The 17,853-nt window shown below is 35.5% G+C and overlaps 4 protein-coding genes across 4 annotated transcripts; 2 read left to right on the forward strand and 2 right to left on the reverse strand.

The window, feature by feature from the left end:
- Nucleotides 1–890: 890 nt before the first annotated feature.
- LOC21389616 lies at nt 891–4,434 on the reverse strand. Its single transcript, XM_024161557.1, has 6 exons — nt 3,607–4,434; nt 3,053–3,155; nt 2,656–2,711; nt 2,026–2,190; nt 1,328–1,441; nt 891–1,237 (listed from the first exon to the last, which is right to left on the reverse strand). The coding sequence occupies exons 1-6, from the start codon at nt 4,288–4,290 to the stop codon at nt 1,145–1,147; spliced, it is 1,215 nt and encodes a 404-aa protein (XP_024017325.1). The 5' UTR covers nt 4,291–4,434; the 3' UTR covers nt 891–1,144.
- A 1,995-nt stretch (nt 4,435–6,429) lies between these two features.
- On the forward strand, nt 6,430–9,060 carry LOC21389617 (40S ribosomal protein S24-1). Its single transcript, XM_024161551.1, has 5 exons — nt 6,430–6,603; nt 7,216–7,257; nt 7,376–7,546; nt 8,545–8,631; nt 8,732–9,060. Exons 1-5 carry the CDS (start codon nt 6,532–6,534, stop codon nt 8,771–8,773), a joined length of 414 nt encoding a protein of 137 aa, XP_024017319.1. The 5' UTR covers nt 6,430–6,531; the 3' UTR covers nt 8,774–9,060.
- A 2,425-nt stretch (nt 9,061–11,485) lies between these two features.
- LOC21389618 (guanine deaminase) lies at nt 11,486–13,927 on the forward strand. The gene is made up of 5 exons (XM_010091970.2): nt 11,486–11,709; nt 12,403–12,462; nt 12,601–12,791; nt 13,166–13,270; nt 13,375–13,927. The coding sequence occupies exons 1-5, from the start codon at nt 11,694–11,696 to the stop codon at nt 13,561–13,563; spliced, it is 561 nt and encodes a 186-aa protein (XP_010090272.1). The 5' UTR covers nt 11,486–11,693; the 3' UTR covers nt 13,564–13,927.
- A 1,907-nt stretch (nt 13,928–15,834) lies between these two features.
- Nucleotides 15,835–17,507, reverse strand: LOC21389619 (probable transcription factor At5g28040). The gene has a single exon (XM_010091971.2). It carries the CDS (start codon nt 17,287–17,289, stop codon nt 16,072–16,074), a length of 1,218 nt encoding a protein of 405 aa, XP_010090273.1. The 5' UTR covers nt 17,290–17,507; the 3' UTR covers nt 15,835–16,071.
- Between the last annotated feature and the right edge of the window lie 346 nt (nt 17,508–17,853).

The raw sequence follows: 17,853 nt of genomic DNA on the forward strand, positions 1-17,853 counted from the left end.
CTAGATTTGGCTTTTCTAGCTAGACTCACCTTCGTCTAAGATTGTAATAAATAAGTAGACGAAAACCAGACATTTTAGTACTCTAGGACAACTCACCCAACAGAACCAAAAATATCAAGAGCCTTTTCCTTGAACCATTGTGATTTGAGTTTCAGCGAACTTGCCCAATTCACCTCAAAAGAATGTTCTTCGTGTGGTCACTGGTTATCTGCGGAAGAGATTAACTAATTTGACAGATGAACTTCACAGGATCAGGGAAATCAGTTACTAACAATCTATAACAATCTATGGTAAGGTATAAAAAGGGGAAAAAAAACAAAAAAAAAAAAGAAAAAAAACTCCCACCACAGCTTAATTTTAAAATTATATGTAGAGTCCATTTAATTTGTTGATTCAAATTTTTAATTCGAGTTGAAATGTAACTTTACGTGATAGTCTTTTATTATAGTAAAAAAGTTAAATGTGACTGTTTCTGAAAGCTTTTTACTGTAGCAAAATTCGAATCGGTAAAATGAATTAGGCCGTAGTTTAACAAAACTAGATGGAAATTGTGTCTACCAGAGTTAAGAATTGTGTCTACCAGTAGTTTTTTTTGCCCTTCCTATTCTCTAAAGATGATCTTAATTGTGAATGAAACCGGAAGATGTTGAAAAGAGGTGACAGCAAGTCGAATTGTATTATTTCTTCTGAAAGACTCTAGTTTCTTCTACAGTGTCAAGATTTGGAGGGGGGAAAGGAGGATCAATTACGCACCAATGCTGTCAATATCAATAGGCCAAAATGAAAACCGTGATTGTAACCCTCGGTGCGTGGAGAGTCTAACTGAAAGAACCTCCAAAAACAAAAGTTAGGCAGACGAGCGAAAAAAAAGGGAGGTAATGCTTTAATGGTAATTAAAAAAAGTAATGTCCTTTCCAAGAGGAAAAAGAAGAGAGGGATCAGACCCATTTACCAAGTCAAGCTCACTGCTATCAAAACTGTAATTCACAACATGGTGCTCTGTCCTTTTTATCCAGAAGTCAAGAGTGAACTCTAATCAGATTGTAGGCTGGTATTATAATTTCTATATACTATACACAATTTTGCTTTACAAATTGCCGATCCAATTCGAATGATGCATGGTGCAAAAGAGCTGCATGTACTCTTACAGAGGCCTGAGAAGAGGGTAATCTTCAAGTAGTTCACGCTCTGAAAGAGTGTCATTTTCATTCTGCGGGGTCCACAAAACTTCTACTGCCTGCAGAAAACAGAAGAATATATTTATCCAGTCAACATGAATGATAGAGGAAAATATTCGTAATCATAATGAGAGAAAGTTCCTTCTTACAAGTATTTTGTGGGAGGGAATAGAGCCAAGCTTTTGCAAGGCTTCCTTCAAGTCCCGACCACCATTGATAACAGGCATCTTATGCACTCCTTCAGCAGCCACCAAAATTGAAATCTAATAGAAAATCATGAAATGAAAAAAAGGAGTGAACATCATTTCTATTCCTTGTGAAACTCCTAAACTACCAAAGCAGTCATGACTCTAGTTTTTCAAAATTTTGAAATAGTTCAGTTCGGGGAAGGGCATCTTCAAATAATCAAGTTTCAGATGTGATTATACAAATATTATGTTAGATACTTAAAAGTCCCACATATCGGGGTTATAAGCCTTTGGGTCCCCACACCTTGCAAGCCGGTTTTGCAAGGTTGAGTTCTAGCTAAATTAATGGGCCCTAACATGTATTTAGGCTAACTTCGTTTGCAGTCCCACCCTCCAAGAGTGAGGAATAGAGATCTAATCATTAAGCAGAGAATCAATTTGTCGCCAGTGAAGATGCGCAGCACATGGAATATTTGAGTAAATAATTACCCTCACAATAAATTCACATCTTGAAGAAATTTTGCATGCGATTGGAATAATGACAATGCAATCAACTAGTCAACTAGAAACAGACAAGTTCAACAACCAAAACATCACACTATCGATCGACATATGTCACAATTTAATTTGAAATAAAGCCATCTTCAATGGAAACTTACCACTATATACTCGTTGCTAAATCCACTAGCCCTCTGGCTTGTTGTGCTTTGCCTTTTTATGTTGTTCACATTAACAAGCGTCTCTTCATCAAATTTGCCCCGCTCTTCAATAGAAAGTTGATTGAAACGTTTCTCTCCATCCTCCATGCTCCGCTTTATATCCACCTACAGGCACATCAGAAGTGACTTACGCCTTCAATACTGCTAATGGGTAAGCTTAGTCATATAATTTATTTTACATGCAATGTATTAACTATCAAAAGATCCCACCATAAAAGGAATAACATAGTTGGCATAGCATAGATCTATAAATGATTATGCAGAGAATTTAGAAAACACTGATGCAACAAAAGAAACACGTGTTGCCAAAGACAAATTGAACTTGAACTAAATTGTTAAGAGCAACTGGTCCACATAACAATGTAGGAGAAAATAAGAGCATCAGTTACTCAGTGTCTCTATAAGCCGTCAAATGTGCTTGTATTAGTTGTCATTATTCACTCTTCTAGATCACCCCTTATCTTTTTGTCATATTACATGTCATATGAGACTGTATTGGCATCAGAGGAAAGCTAAATGCATCTCACAAGGAACAGTAGTCAAGAATTTCGGAGATGGTATCAAACTTACAGATGAATAACCAGAAATGCAGTAGTCAGGGTGCCGAAGCAAGGCTAGTGTTGTCTCTGCAACCAAAAGTTCCCCATTAAAAATACCAAAAAAAAGGAATACATTTAAAATTTTTTTTTTAAAAGAAAACCACTGCCTAAAAATTGCCTCATAATAGACAAAGGTAAAAAAAAAAAAAAAAATTCTATGACGCTAAGAGTGGCTACATTTAAGATTTTTTTTTTGTCAAAAAAAAAAAAAAATTTTGCACGTTCCAACCAAATACTTTCAAGTCATTGTGGACCAAAACAAATGGTTACAACCTGACTCAAACAACATCCACATTAGACATTATAGGAAAACGAAATGTTAACCAAAGAAAAACAAGTGAATTATTGTACTCAATTAGAAACTTCACCTGTCAACACATAGCTTAAGCCCTCAGGGGTGGAGGTATCTGCAGTTTCAGCAATCCGATTAAGATCCCTTTGAAGTGCTCGCCCCATGCCCAACAATCCAACCTACAAAGACACGTATTTTGAGGACATCTTAGAATAATGTCTTCGTAGATATATAATTAGGAGGAAAAGAAAAGCTCCTGTAAAGTTTGAACTGCAGCGTTAGCATTCAACCAAAAACCTCAAGCAGGTTTACCTGACTCAATGACTACTAGCATAGCATTCTTTTCCAAAAGGGTGCCATTATCTTCATTTCTTAAATCATAATAAGCAGTTTTTTTTTTTTTTTCGAAAAGGGTGCCAATATCTTCAGTTCTGAATCCAAACAATTAAATTGCATAGGAACGAATGCAATATAAGGTAAAATGTTCCCACATTTCGCATTTCAGTAACATTGTTTATGCTAAATTGAGAAAATTCCAAGCAATTCCAAGAAAAAAATACTCCCAAAAATTCATCAACCAGACATATTTCACAAAAAAGAGAGAAAAAAAAAATCATTTTTTCACCATACCTGAACCTTGAGAACGCTGGTTTTTTCAGTAGCAGTAAGCACGCTATCCTCAGACCGATCCGAAAGAAACCCCGAAACCAGAACAAATGCCGCGAAGCCCATCAATATCAGGAAGAAACTCGACCCGGCGCCCACTCCGACCGCCGGCCCCACATAAACCCCGCCGCCAAACCCAAACGGCGACGGCGCATAGTACGGCACCGAATAGGAAAACCCCGGCCCCGACGTCCGCGGCACCGAGTAACTCCTCGACGATGAAGCCGCCGGCGAACGCGACGAGAACGACTTCCCGCCCATCCGCCCGCCAGAGGCGGCCAACGCCGTGTTCGGGTCGTACATGAGCAGCAACCCTAGCAAAACCACCGCAATCGCGGGCTTCTTCAGCGCCTTTAGGGCCTTCATTATCGTGCTCGCGACAACCTCAAACGGATTCGCTCTGTTTTCTTCGGGAACCTTCTCGGAGTCGATAGATTGGTTCTTCTTGGCGGCGAAGAAACATTTGACGCTGAGCTTGGAGGAGCCATGGCGGAGCTTTATGATTCCCGTGAACCTGGAAGAGCTAGACCTGGCGAGGTCGTGATTGTAGGAACGCGGACGAGGAAGAGGAGGAGCAGACAGTGGAATTGGGAAGCTTTGCGTCCATTTCGATGGGTTCGCTTCGAGAAGCAACGAAGCCGACGCCATGGATTTAGTGGAATGAAGAAGGAAATTTGGGATTTTATGGAATTGGAAAGGAATGTTTCGATTGATATTTTAGGAGCGAATAGTGGTGTGTGCGACGGCGAGGATTTTCTCTGGTCAGATTTCAGAGATGGTAAAGACCGTAGAGTTGTGGCTAGACATCTTAGATGTGTTTTCACGTAGATTGTAATTTGGATGTCGTATTATGCGTGTCACGTGATTAAATCGAATGGCACGTGACACTTCTTAGTCAAAATTGAAAATTAATCCTCATTTTTTAATCAAAATTATAGAGTATCCAGTAAAAATTTTCACGTGTTCAAAAAATTCAGCAAAAATATCTTAGAGCATCTCTAATATATATAATATTATAATTAATGTACCAATTATAAATTTAATATTTGAGTACAAAAAATACTCTCTAATGTAATATTATTTGCTGCGTTAAATTTCTTATATGTTATATTTTGTGATAAATTTTTCACTAAATATAACATATGAGAAATTTGACATTTCATATAATCAATGTAACTTTTACATGTTCTAATTATTTTATAAATAAAAGTTTAATTTTACAATTTTTAAAGTTTAATAATTATAAGAAAAATTAGATTTAACGTTTCAAATAGCATTATACATTTACACAAAATTGAAAATAACATACTATATCATAAATTTATATGCTAAATATATAATTGACATTAATATTAACATTGAAGATAATCTTAAAAGTAGCAGCAAATATGATAAAACCTTTATTTATTTATTTTTATTATGAGCTATTTACACATCACGAGTAATTTTATCATGAGCAACGTGAATGTACACAATTCAAAACTTTTTAAGCTTCATAATTGAAAATTGAGCGAACGTAGTAAATAATATATTTATGAAATTAAATTAAGTGAATAACATATTTAAATTTATTTAAAATATTGTTTATTCTATAAACGTTTCGTTTATGATTAGTAAAAGAAAAATTTCTTACTTAAATTTTTTGTTTACGAATGTTAAAATAATTTTTTTCACATAAATAAAGATTTTTCTATTATGTAAATTATTTACTTCAAATATTTTTAAAATATGTTATTTACTTAATTTAATTTCATAATAAATTTGCTATTTAGGATTATAAAATTTTATTATGAAGGCACCCCATTTAAAAAAAAAAAAAAAAACTTTTTATTACAATTATAACCTTGCACATAAACGGTTTATATAATTTCATTAATTTTCTTTTGTGATTCTCTCATGTATTCTGAAAAACATGTTATTGCCTGCAATTTCTTCTTGAGGTGGGTTTTGCATTCTCAGTTTGTGTGGTGGGAAGCTTCTTGCTTTCCTCTGTTGGGCTGCAATGGTTTTGGTCAAATGGAAACAAACCAATTGAAAAAGAAAAAGAAAATTGTAAATACTTTAGATTACATTTTGTTTTGTGTTTTTTCTCTTCCCAGGTTGAAAATTTTCATTATTTCTTCAACAAATTGGTTTTGGTAGAATGGCAAAACATTATGAGAACTATTTACATAACAATGAAGATGTCCAAGGGAAGTGACTGAAAATAAAAAACGAAACAAAAAATAATAAGACAAAAGAAGAAAACAAGATAAACAGGTGTATGCTATTGCTTCTTTGAGGGAGTAAGAGAGGCAGAGGGGAGTCGAAAGAATCCATTGAGAAGAAAGGAGTTTGAGGCAGTCAGGTAGGTTTTTTATTCTTTCGCATTGAGTGTTGGAAATTGGGTTCACAGAAATCAGAAACACATTTCAGAGCCGTTTAGTTTATTGATTTAAATTTTTAATTCAAGTTTATATGTGACTTATATATAAATTTTTTTTATTATAATAAAAAAATTAGATATAATTATTTATAATGTAACAAAGCTCGAATTTAATCTAAATAAAATGTCATTTTAGTCATGCCTTTAGGTGTAAATAAAATTTCCTTTTAGGATCAATGTTTGAAAAGCCCAAATTGCCCAAAAGACAAAATAGCTCATAAATTTATTAGGGCCTATAGGTTTTAGTCCAGTTCACGATCCAACTAGAAGGCCCAAAAGCAATCCAATTGCCAGCCTCTGTCGCAGAGTCCTAGGGCATCATATTTTGTAAACCCTAATGCTATAAAAAGGTAGGGTTTTTTTCTTCTCCAGTTCTTTCTGCCTGAGCTACCATAACCGTTCGCGCCTCCTACTCTCCTCTGTGCTTAATCGAGCTCTTCCGTGGCTAGCTGATTTCACCAGCAATGGCGGACAAGGCAGTGACCATTCGTACCAGAAAGTTCATGACCAACAGGCTTCTCTCCAGAAAGCAATTCGTGAGTATCCGATTCTCGTTTTCCCTTAATTTCTTTCATTTTCTCGGCAACCAGCGAATCAGGAGACATGATTTTGACGGAAAATGTCTTCCTTTCTTCTATTATAGGTCTGCTAGTCTCTCATGTATTGATGTAGTAAGATTTCAAGTTTGGATTTTGTCAATTTTTCTTGTGGAATATCTTCTTCCTAAGAATTTGTTGAACTCGATCCTTTTTCATATTTGTTCTGTTTTTTTCTTTTTCTCCGTTACCAAAATTTATAGTGTTAAGATATCGATAACAGTGATCAGATCTAGTGTGATATAACATGGTTTTGAAAAAGCAAATGAAAGCGCTAAAACTAGGTTATTTTGATTTTTGTCTCTATTAAAATTACATATTTTAGCTAGGAAGGTGTCTCAGATACCAAAATGTGCTTAAGTTTATCCCTTTTTTCCCTTAGTTTGATTTTTTCTTTTGGAATTCATCTGTCATCATACAATGAGAATGACCTTATTTTCTTAGCAACAGCTTTCTGATATTTTTGTTGCCTGCTCTGTGTTTCTGTGAATTAAAGCCTGATTAGTATGTTCTTCAATTAAGTGATATGTTTTTCTTCTCTGTTAATCGCAGGTCATTGATGTTCTTCACCCAGGAAGACCCAATGTTTCCAAGGTATTTGTGTTTTCAAATTATGACACGATGAATTATCAGTATAGTCCCGCTACTTCGTGTTTTCTTTTTTTATTCAGTAATTTAATTGATTTCGTATTTTGTATTTATTGGCTTGAAGGCTGAACTGAAGGAGAAGCTTGCAAGAATGTATGAGGTGAAAGACCCCAACTCAATCTTCGTCTTCAAGTTCCGGACTCACTTTGGTGGTGGGAAATCTACTGGCTTTGGGTTGATTTATGATACTGTTGAGAACGCTAAGAAATACGAGCCAAAGTACAGGCTCATCAGGGTAAGTTGAAATTTTTTGCCGATTGTTAGGTACACAAACTTTTATGGGTTACACAATTATTTCTCCTTAGTAGGTTTAAGCATGTTTGTTTAGGTACTTTTTCTTTTTTGTATCTTTACTCGTTTACTCCTCTCTTTGTTTGGAATGTTTTGGTTCAAAGCCCCTCAATCTAACATATGTTTTGCGCTATCGTGATTTATTTAGCTGTTATGGTAAAATACTGCTAATTCTTGTGGTAGTTATCCTTCATATATTTTTAGTTAATGCTTTGTATACTTCAAATGATTGCTTAATTATTATTTTTTGGGTCAAATTTTGTATTGTGGAATCCATTGTTTTCCATGTTTCTTAGAATGTTCTGCAAGTAAATTTTGTTTTCTTTTTTTTCCTCATTCTTTTTTCATTCATTATATGTGTGATTTCGGATAATTGTGCTTTCCCCTTTTCTTTAAGGACTAGGAACGTGAATTCTCTATACACATGTATCCAATATGTTAACCATTGTTGCTCTTATAATTTAGCTGAATATGATATTTTATGAAAATAGGAAATTTAGGTGAATATGTCATTTTATGCAGATTAAAGGAATTGATAATCTGATATAGTCGCACAGATCCAATGAAGTAGTAACATGTCCTGTTTTTTCCATGTTTAAGCATGGAAAAAACTGTTGTATGTCTCTTTTGGGTAAAAACTGCTCTTCTGTGCTGTGTAGCACAGGCAACTGGAAGTACTTCTTTCTCGCTTAATTCTGAATTTTGTGGAACAAACAGACGTTACCTTAGTAAGCATAAAGGATCTTCTTTTGTTTTGTGTGTGAGCAAAGTTAAGGTCACTAGATCATTTATCATTTGGATCATTGGTTTGTGTTACGTTCATAAGGATGGTTTCATTTTCTCCCCTCTTTACCTTTTAGTCATGCAGGTCATCAGTGTTTAATTGTTTTCTTCCTTTGGTTATCTCCTCATCCCTAACCAAAGTTTGTCATGAAATGGCAGAATGGACTTGACACCAAGGTAGAAAAGTCAAGGAAGCAGATGAAAGAGCGAAAGAACAGAGCCAAGAAGATCCGTGGTGTTAAGAAGGTAGGCAGATTTTATTCCCTTTGTGAAAAGATTGAGATGCGACTTTGTTTTATTTTGCTTATGATGCTTACTATTTTTCCTCCCTCAACTTTTGGTTCAGAGTAAGGCTTCAGATGCTGCCAAGGGTGGCAAGAAGAAGTGAGGCTAGAGAATTTTTCGCTGCTGTTGAAGCCCATATCAGCAATGGGTTGTTTTAACAGCCTTGTTTTCACATTAGGTTTTTTTGACATTATATGGTATCAGTGTGGATGTCTGTCTCATTTAATGTTTAGTTATTTTATGAATTTTTGAGTATTTTGGACAACAATTTTGGAACATTTAGTAAGCAAGAGATTTAAATATTTTCCCTTAAAGCTTTGATTTAAGAAAACTGTATGAACAATACTGTTTCAAACCAGTCTCTTAGCCAAGTGTTTTCCTATTCGATCATCTATTGAGAGACCATCTTAGTACACTGATCGGCCTAGTGCTCTGTCTAATATGCAAATTGTCAGCGGCGATCCGAAGTACCAGTTGATAATTCCTTTGAGCTTCAAACTTCTGATCTTCTCAAAATAATACTGTTGAAGCAAATAGATATACTTGATTAACACGCTGACATAGTTGTTTTGGGTTAATATTTGTGTAAACTGCAAAACCATTATAACCTAATATGTTGTCGTTTTTAGGATGATTTCTTTTAATACTGTTGAAGCAAATACGTTTTTGAGTAACATACAAATAGTTGTTTGGGGTTCTAAATCGGTATTGCTTGTGGAGCTTGTCTTTCTCAATTTGGTGTTTTGAGCCTTACCAAGTTGCTTCCTAGTTGGTGATTTCTCAAATTAAAAACGTTTTCAGCTTTTGAGACTTCTCTCCACTAGAAGGCCCTTGATCACGCGTTACACTCTCACGAAAGTTCCTAGCTATAAGAATAAAAGCGAAGCTAGTGAAAGCAGAGATTGTTCATTGTTCCCACTGTCTACTAGAACATTAAAATTATCTATGGTGTCTATCATAGAAGATTCTTCCCACTATCTATTGGAAAATATCAGAAATTATCAATGGTGTTTATCAAAGAAAAAATGTTGGAACATTATCAATTGTATCTGCTTATCATAAAAAGTTATCAGAAATTATTGTGTAATACCAAGAAACTTATAGAACGTATACAATTAAGGGCTTGTTACTATCTTTGATACCTAAACTTTTACATTTTGGCACTTGGATCTTTAATTTAAAAATCTTGACAATTGAGTCTCTAAACAGTGTTTTCTTTTTTAAATTTTGAGACCATCGTCAATATAAATTCTAATATGTGTTGTAGTTGGTACAAATGAAAATGACGTATGTCACATGTACTTTAGATTTGTTCTCTAATATTTAACACTTAAAAGCTATTTTAAATGTTGTGTATACTTTTTTGTGATAATTGTTAGACTTTAAAGTTTGTAAAAATGAGATTTTTAAAAAAAAAAAAAAAAAGATTAAAATTCCACTATTATTACTTGTGACGAATAAATGAAAAGTTTTATACGTCAACTAATAGTAATGAAATGCAAACACTTAGCATGTGTTATATTTGGTGGGGCTAATACTTATTAGACCGTGCCAAAGTTTTTTGTACTCGGTTGCCAAATTTTTAAGTGGGAGAAAGAGAGAAATAAGTCAAGACTTGAGATGAATTAAAATTAATAGGTTAATAGTTTACATAAGTTAATAAATAGGTCAAATTACTGTTTTCGTCCATAACTTGTCTGGTTATGAACCATAACTTGACAAGTTATTGTCTATAATTGTCCATAACTTGTCTGACTATGAACCATAACTTGACAAGTTTGTCCATAACTTATCTGGTTATGAACTATAACTTGACAAGTTATGGTCTATTAATTTTTATAACTAAAAATTGGCTTATATACTTTCTTAAATTTTTCATATTGGCATATTTTTTTACTATTTCCCTTTTTAAGTTGAGTAAGTTTAAAATTTCGGGGATAGGAGGCACATAAACATAAACTTAGTTAAAAATCGGAGATGATGGTCATCCACAAAATCATATGCTAATATCATAATAACTTTTGAAGAGTATATGGGGAATCGTCATGTAGTTTATTTACTCATCTTAATGTCGTCTTCAGAATATGCTAAAAAATATATATTATTTACAATAATGGAGGGAAGAGATTACGGAAAATTAAAAGGATAATCAATCGGGTCAAGGAATGTCAAGATACTAATACTATTATGCTTGAAAAATATATGTATATGTGCCAGTTTTATAGGAACCGTCCACATTGTGTGAATCGTATATTAATCTCGATTGTAAATTTGAAATAATAACTCTTAAACACACACAAACGGCTGGTAGTTGGTCCGCAATATCTTTTAATAAACAATAAGAAGAATGAATTAATTGTTTCTTTTTAAAGAAAACAAAAACACTAATTGAAAATTATGTGGCAATATTTAATATACCCAATCATAAAGTTTTTCCCATTTTATTTTTTATTTTTTTCAAAATAACTCTGCAAAAGGAAATTTTCCATCCAAACCCAAAATAATTGAAAATTATGTGGCAACATTTAATAAACCCAAATCATAAATTTTTTCCCATTTTATTTTTTATTTTTTCAAAATAACTCTGCAAAAGGAAATTTTCCATCCAAACCCAAAATTAAATTCATTCTTTCAGGTAAATAACCACCAGCTATTTTTATTTTGTTTTTTCGGGTCAAAATTTTGATTTTCTTGTACCACCACATGAACATGGCATAAAAATAAAAATAATAAAAAAAAGAGAGAGGGAAATATAGAGAAAGAGAGTCAATCAACCGTAAGATTCCCATTTGTCTAACACCTTTCTACACGTCATTTCTTCCTTTCTCTCTCAAAACTCTTTTTCGCACGGTTCTTTCTAGCTCTTCACATAACCCCCAACACACACATATATAAATATATACACACATATAAGTTAGTGTAAAATTCGTGGACCAGCTCTTCTCGTTCCATTTCACTCTTCTCCTCTCTCTCTCTCTCTCTCTCTCTCTCTCTTTTCTCACCCATTTTCTCGATTCCCAATCATGGAGGACGCTAATGGTACAGCTCTTGAGTCTTGATCATCATTTTTATTACCTTTTTTCTTTGTAATTTTCTTTGGCAACGCACTTCATTTTCTTTTCGCAAGTTATTTGGTAATTAATTTGTGTTCAAACTATGATGATGAGTTTGTCTTTGGGAGGAATTTTCCGAGATCCGTATGTTATGATTGTCAAAGCCTCGTTTTTTCAGCACTTTTTTTTGTTGTTGTGAATCTTTGCTGAATTTGATGCGTTTTGGGGTCTGTTTTCACTTCCGATTTCTGCGTTTTTGCCTCGGGATCTGACTTGATTTATTGTAAATTGTTTGTTCTCTTCCAATTCCTGGAAGTAATTATTTTTCTTCACCGGGATATCGATCGAATAAACAGGATGAGAAATTCCAAATTTAAATGGTTGGACAATCTTCGGAGATTTAACTTTTTAATTTAAATTGAGATGTGAAATTTTTTAAAAGTAATTACAGTATAAAAGGTTAAATATAATATTTTTTTAAAAATTTTTAACTACAAAAATTTAAAATTTAAAATTTAAAATTTAAAATTTAAATCGGTAAAATAAAAGATTAAGTTTTTTTTAGGTTCTTTTTTTTTCAGATAAATGTCAGATCACGAAATTTATAGTTCCTTGGCTAATTGGTTATATTTTCCCATAGATTGTAGAAAAAATTGATGATCTGTCTTACTTTCTGCAGTTGTGGAGGCAAAAGACGGTACCATCTCCGTGGCGTCTGCATTTCCCGGTCACCAAGATGGTAAATGCTAAATCCATAACTCTAACATCTCATTATTTGCTTTGTCTTTTGTTATAAAACAGAGCAATTTGCAAAATTATCAGAGCTGATCATTCACAATTGTAGTGCCTTTTTTAATCTCTTTTGAATGTTAATTAGTTGTGCAGGACAGAGACCACAAATTCTTGACACAAGCAGTGGAAGAAGCTTACAAAGGAGTTGACTGTGGAGATGGAGGTCCATTTGGCGCGGTCGTTGTTAGGAATGATGAAGTTGTAGTGAGTTGTCACAACATGGTTTTGAGAAACACTGATCCTACTGCCCACGCAGAAGTCGCTGCTATAAGAGAGGTTAGGCTAAGAAACTATCTAAATCTAAACTTTCTAGGGAAAAAAGGAAAAGAAAAGGAAAGAAAATCTTTGTTAGAATTTTGTTAGATATTGCTTCTTGTTCAAGTCCTTATGGAGTTTTATTTTTATAATTGGTTTCTGCATTAAGTTTCCAAGTATATTGATCTTGTATTGTATGAAATTATATGGAGTTGTATCTTGTTATCAGGAACTCAAAAATTAGTTGCTCAAGTTTTCATTTTATATTGAGTGATAGATTTCTCTCATGGTGTTGCCTGTTATTAGAAAATTATTGAGGAAATTCTCTTTAGTTTCTTCTTTTGATCCCTTCTCTTGTTGCTGATACCATGTTTTGTGGGTGTATTTTATTGCAGGCTTGCAAAAAGCTCAATCAAATTGAGCTCGCAGACTGTGAAATCTATGCATCTTGTGAGCCATGTCCAATGTGCTTTGGTGCTATCCACCTCTCAAGAATTAAGGTCTTATTTAAAACCTTCATTCGTAGTCTTGTGTCCATTACCTTTTAGCAGTTCTAACAACAATATTTCTGACACTTTCATTGTCTCAACCCCTTTCGAAACAGAGGCTGGTTTATGGAGCCAAAGCCGAAGCTGCTATTGCGATCGGATTTGACGATTTCATTGCAGATGCATTGAGAGGCACTGGACATTATCAGAAGGCTAACATGGAGATCAAGAAAGCTGATGGAACTGGTGCTGTTATTGCTGAACAAGTGTTCGAGAAGACTAAAGCAAAGTTCACCATGTACTGATTTTTCTCATTCCCCCACTTACAAAATTGAGACTGCTTCGTCAAAGACTTCTCATTTTATTTCTAAGAAGGAAAAAAAAGAAAAAGAAAAAAGAACACTACCATAAAAAGAAAATGGGGGATAAATAATTGATTGACTATCATTCTCCAGCTTGTCTTTGAAATGAAAGTGTAAATTTCCATTTATCGTGCATGTGCAGATTTGCTTGATCGTTTGAGATCACTTACATTCAAAATATAGTGCAATTTAGCTTCTTAAAAGGTGGAGCGTGCATATATGACTACTATGTTGTTAGAGTTGAATTTGGGGCGTTTTAACTATATAAAAACCCTTCAGCAAAGGGGAAAAAAATTAGTACATGAAAACCTTTATCTAGTTTCAAACGTTTTTAATCTCTTATGTCAGCAAGCTTTCCAAGTCCTCTTAATTCTTTTTTTTCCCCCCTACATAATAGTAAGGTGCATGTAACATCCAAACCAAAGGGCTGTTGACTTTTAAAAAAAAAAAAAAAAGAAATTCAGATGATTTTGGACGTTAGTTTTCTTGGAAAATCACATCATTATGGGATGGCCATCACGTCATACTTCTTATTTTCCCGTGCCTTTTCCATTGCTGTCTTTGTTTCATGGTAACTCAAGTAACGTGTAAATACACAATCTCAGTCGTTTTCTGACGTCAACAGAAACATTTTCTAGAAGTAAGAATTTAAGACATCTCGAGTAGATATATAATTTTATGTGAGAATTTTTTATTGTAATAAAAAAATTAGATATGATTATTTATAAAAAAAATTTATTATAATAAAACTCAAATATTAAACTTGAATCAGTAAAATAAACGGGATCTAAATTATTAAAGCGTTAAAAGGCTACAATTGATCCAATAAATAAATAAATAAATAAAAATACTGTATTTGGTGAAATTAAGGCCTCGTTCATTTTACCGATTCGAGTTTTCAATTTTAGATTTTTACAGTAAAAAGTTCTCAGAAAATATCACATTTAATTTTTTCTACTACAGTAAAAAATTTTCAAAAAATATCACATCTCAGCGTAACAAGCATACAGAATCGTTTTTTCAATCAATCAAAAGCGCAAAGGCATTGAACAAGAAATGACTCTTCGGATGCCTGGTGGTAAATATCCACATAGGCCTTTACGCCTTTTCGAACTTGAAATGATCCCTTCAAGATGTTTGGAAATCAGTTTGTTAATTTGGAAACATAAATCCAATACTGAAACTTGACGAGACTAATGTTCAGACACGATAGTTGTAATCTATCATGTCAATGACAAACAATTCTTGACGAAGTAGAACGTGAACGTGCACATGAAACAGAACAAAACATTTGTTGTATAAGCAAATGCTTTAGCACCGGCGGTATTAAGTACCATTTATTAATAAAAAGTGGGACTGAACTTACAAGATTCACATTCTAATAAAGTGATGCTTAATATCGGTAGTGTTCTTTAACATTTTTCTTAATTGTATTGCTCAAGTGATTCATTATTGCAATGATATGAATTAGATAGTAGATTGGCAGAGCGAGAGAAAAGACGACATAAAACAGCAACAACTATATCAGTGCACATCCTCACTTCCAACTACTACTAAATCAAAGCAAAAGTATGTTAGGTGATACAAATCAATATCGAGTAAATATTGGGAACTACTACCAAGTACTACCATTACTAATTAGAAAGTACAAATTGCGACAGATATAGCCGACGCCACACCCAAATAGCTCACATTTAATATCAGCAAAAATCTCCATTTGGCAAATAGGATCAAAATGTTTAATTATCGAGTTATTACACAGTACAAGGCTTTTAGTGCACAAGTCCAGAGCTTGGAGAACTAACAATCATGAAAGAAAAAATTCCATGGCCTAGAAAGTTTGAGGGATAAGAATCTAGGGGATTCCTGTGTTAAAAATGTAACTCTGAATTCCGAGTGTATAAAGTTTCTGACATGACAAATTTCTTCACCCTCAGTTTCAAGCTAGGATTTAGGTTCCCACATGTCAATACCAACATAAGTGCCAGACACAAAACTAATGAACAAATTGGCTGCAACAAATCTGTCTGTAAAACACTTGTTAACCTCCAAAATCATGATTAAGCAATAAAAAAAAAATCCTCATAAAGCAATCATTCCCTGACTTCTGAATATTGTACAGTACACAATCTAATGAGAAGAAAAATTATTTCAGTTGATTTTACTATGAACAAACTATCAAATGATTATTCAGATAAAAAAAAAAATATCAAATGACTAAAAAGTAGTCAGGGAAAATCATTATTCAACCCAGCTGTTCTATCAATTCAAACAAAGGATGATAAATAATTTCAGATGCAAACTCTAGCTATACTATCAACCATTTGATCAGTGATCAGAACAAATATATACGAACCAAGAAGGCTAAATTAAATAAAATAAAATAAAAACTCAAGTCTCTTCACCCCTTCTTCCTTCAAAGTCTCTATCTTTTGTACCCAAACCTTCAAATCATGACCCTCCTCTGGACCTCAATTCGTCCAACGCCGCCTTTATCTGATCCTGCACCAACTCCAATCGCTTCGAGTACACCTCCAACTCAAGAATCTGCTGCTTCCTCCACCTCTCGTCGCCCACCTCCCCAATTCCCAAATTCATGGCCGGAACGCTGAAGTTCAACGGTATCGGATTCAGCGCCAAACCTCCGAAACCCCGGGTCGCCGCCGCGCAAGGTCCTCCCATGGCGTTACCCAACAATTCCTTGAGCAACGGCGACAAACAGCTCCTCACCGTCTCTTCTATCACCCCCTGAACATTATTACCGTTGCTGTGATTATTTCCAGTTCCACCGCTGTTATTATTGCAATTGTCCTTCATCGCCGCCGGACCGTCGCTGAAACAGCGTCTGTCGTCGGTTCTCGGATCGGATTTCAACCGTGATCGCTTCCGCGACCTCGGCGGCGTCTTCTTCTCGCCGGAGAAAGCCCCGGCGTCCTCGCCTTTGACCTCGACGGCGAAATTGGCGGTACTGTTAGGGTTGGCATCGTCGTCCTCGAGGGCGTTGTCATCGGCGACGGAGGCGATTGCGCCGATGTTGCTCCAGATCTTGCGGGAGATCTCGAAGGTGGCCTGGTCGTGAGGGCTTTTGAAAGAAAATTCCTTTCCGGAGGAGATTTTGTTGAGGACGTTCCGGTACTTCTTCTTCAACCTCCGGAGCTTCTCGACGAGCTGGTTCTTGTTAAAGTCGAGCTGGAGCTTGGACTTGATCTGGTCGTAGAACAGAGCGGTGTCATTTTGGCCGTGGTGCGTGGTCTTCCCGCGCTGCGCCGTGTAGTCGAGGAACCCCTGGAGGAGCTCGATCTCGTCCTCGTCCGTCCACAGCCTCTGGAATAGCTTCCGCGAGTCGTCCAAGGTCGCCGGCGGCTTCTTCTCCTCCGGCTGAGCCGCCAAAACGACGTCGTTTCTGTGGCGATCAGAGGAGGGATCGGCGATCACGGAGATGGCGAGAATTGCGGGAGGCTCGGCCTTGGGCGGCGCCGGAAGGGCGACCGTTACGGTGTTGGGTGCGGCGGATGACGTGGAAGGAAGGGCGACATCGTCGTTGTCGTTTTCCAACTCTTCGTCGTCGTCTTCATCGTCGTCGACGACGTCGTCCTCGTCCTCGTCCTGTGAGGAAGAAGAGGAGAGGTCCTCTCCGGGCAAAACGACGTCGTCTCGGTGGGAGGCCATGAGAAAGAGAGAATTGGGTATTATTTGGGGGGTTTAAGGAAGCCAAAGAGAAAACGGTTTCACAGTAATGGGGAAATAAAATTGGGGTGTGGGCTGTTTCTGGTCAGATGGGGGTTAGGGGTGGGGCTGAGAGAGAGAGAGAGAGAGAGAGAGAGAGGTGGGTTTGTTTAGTTAGGTAGCTGGGGGCGAGAGGGAAAGGGTTCACGAGGTTTGGTTGCTTTAGGCTTTTAGCGTGTTGGACTGGCTCAAGCGGTGCTATTGGTGGACTCTTCGCAAAGCCATCTCTCCTACGCGCTTTCACCATTCGTCTAACACACGACGGGCTCTCTTCTCTTGTACAATGTGAAGCTTTATTATTATTATTATTCAGTTTAAACCTTAAAAACTTTTTGGTTTTTGACAACTTACCTTCAATGTTTTAATTTTCATATTTTATCCCCAAACTCAGAAACTTATTACAATGTGATTCATTTATTTTTTGATAATATTCATGTTTTCCCCCTAAACTATGTCAATTTACCTCCTGACTTTTGAAATGAACCAACCCATCCCCTCAAACTTTGC

Source organism: Morus notabilis, unplaced genomic scaffold, assembly GCF_000414095.1.
Source record: "Morus notabilis unplaced genomic scaffold, ASM41409v2 Scaffold2202, whole genome shotgun sequence".
In the NCBI taxonomy this organism is placed as follows: Eukaryota; Viridiplantae; Streptophyta; class Magnoliopsida; order Rosales; family Moraceae; genus Morus; species Morus notabilis.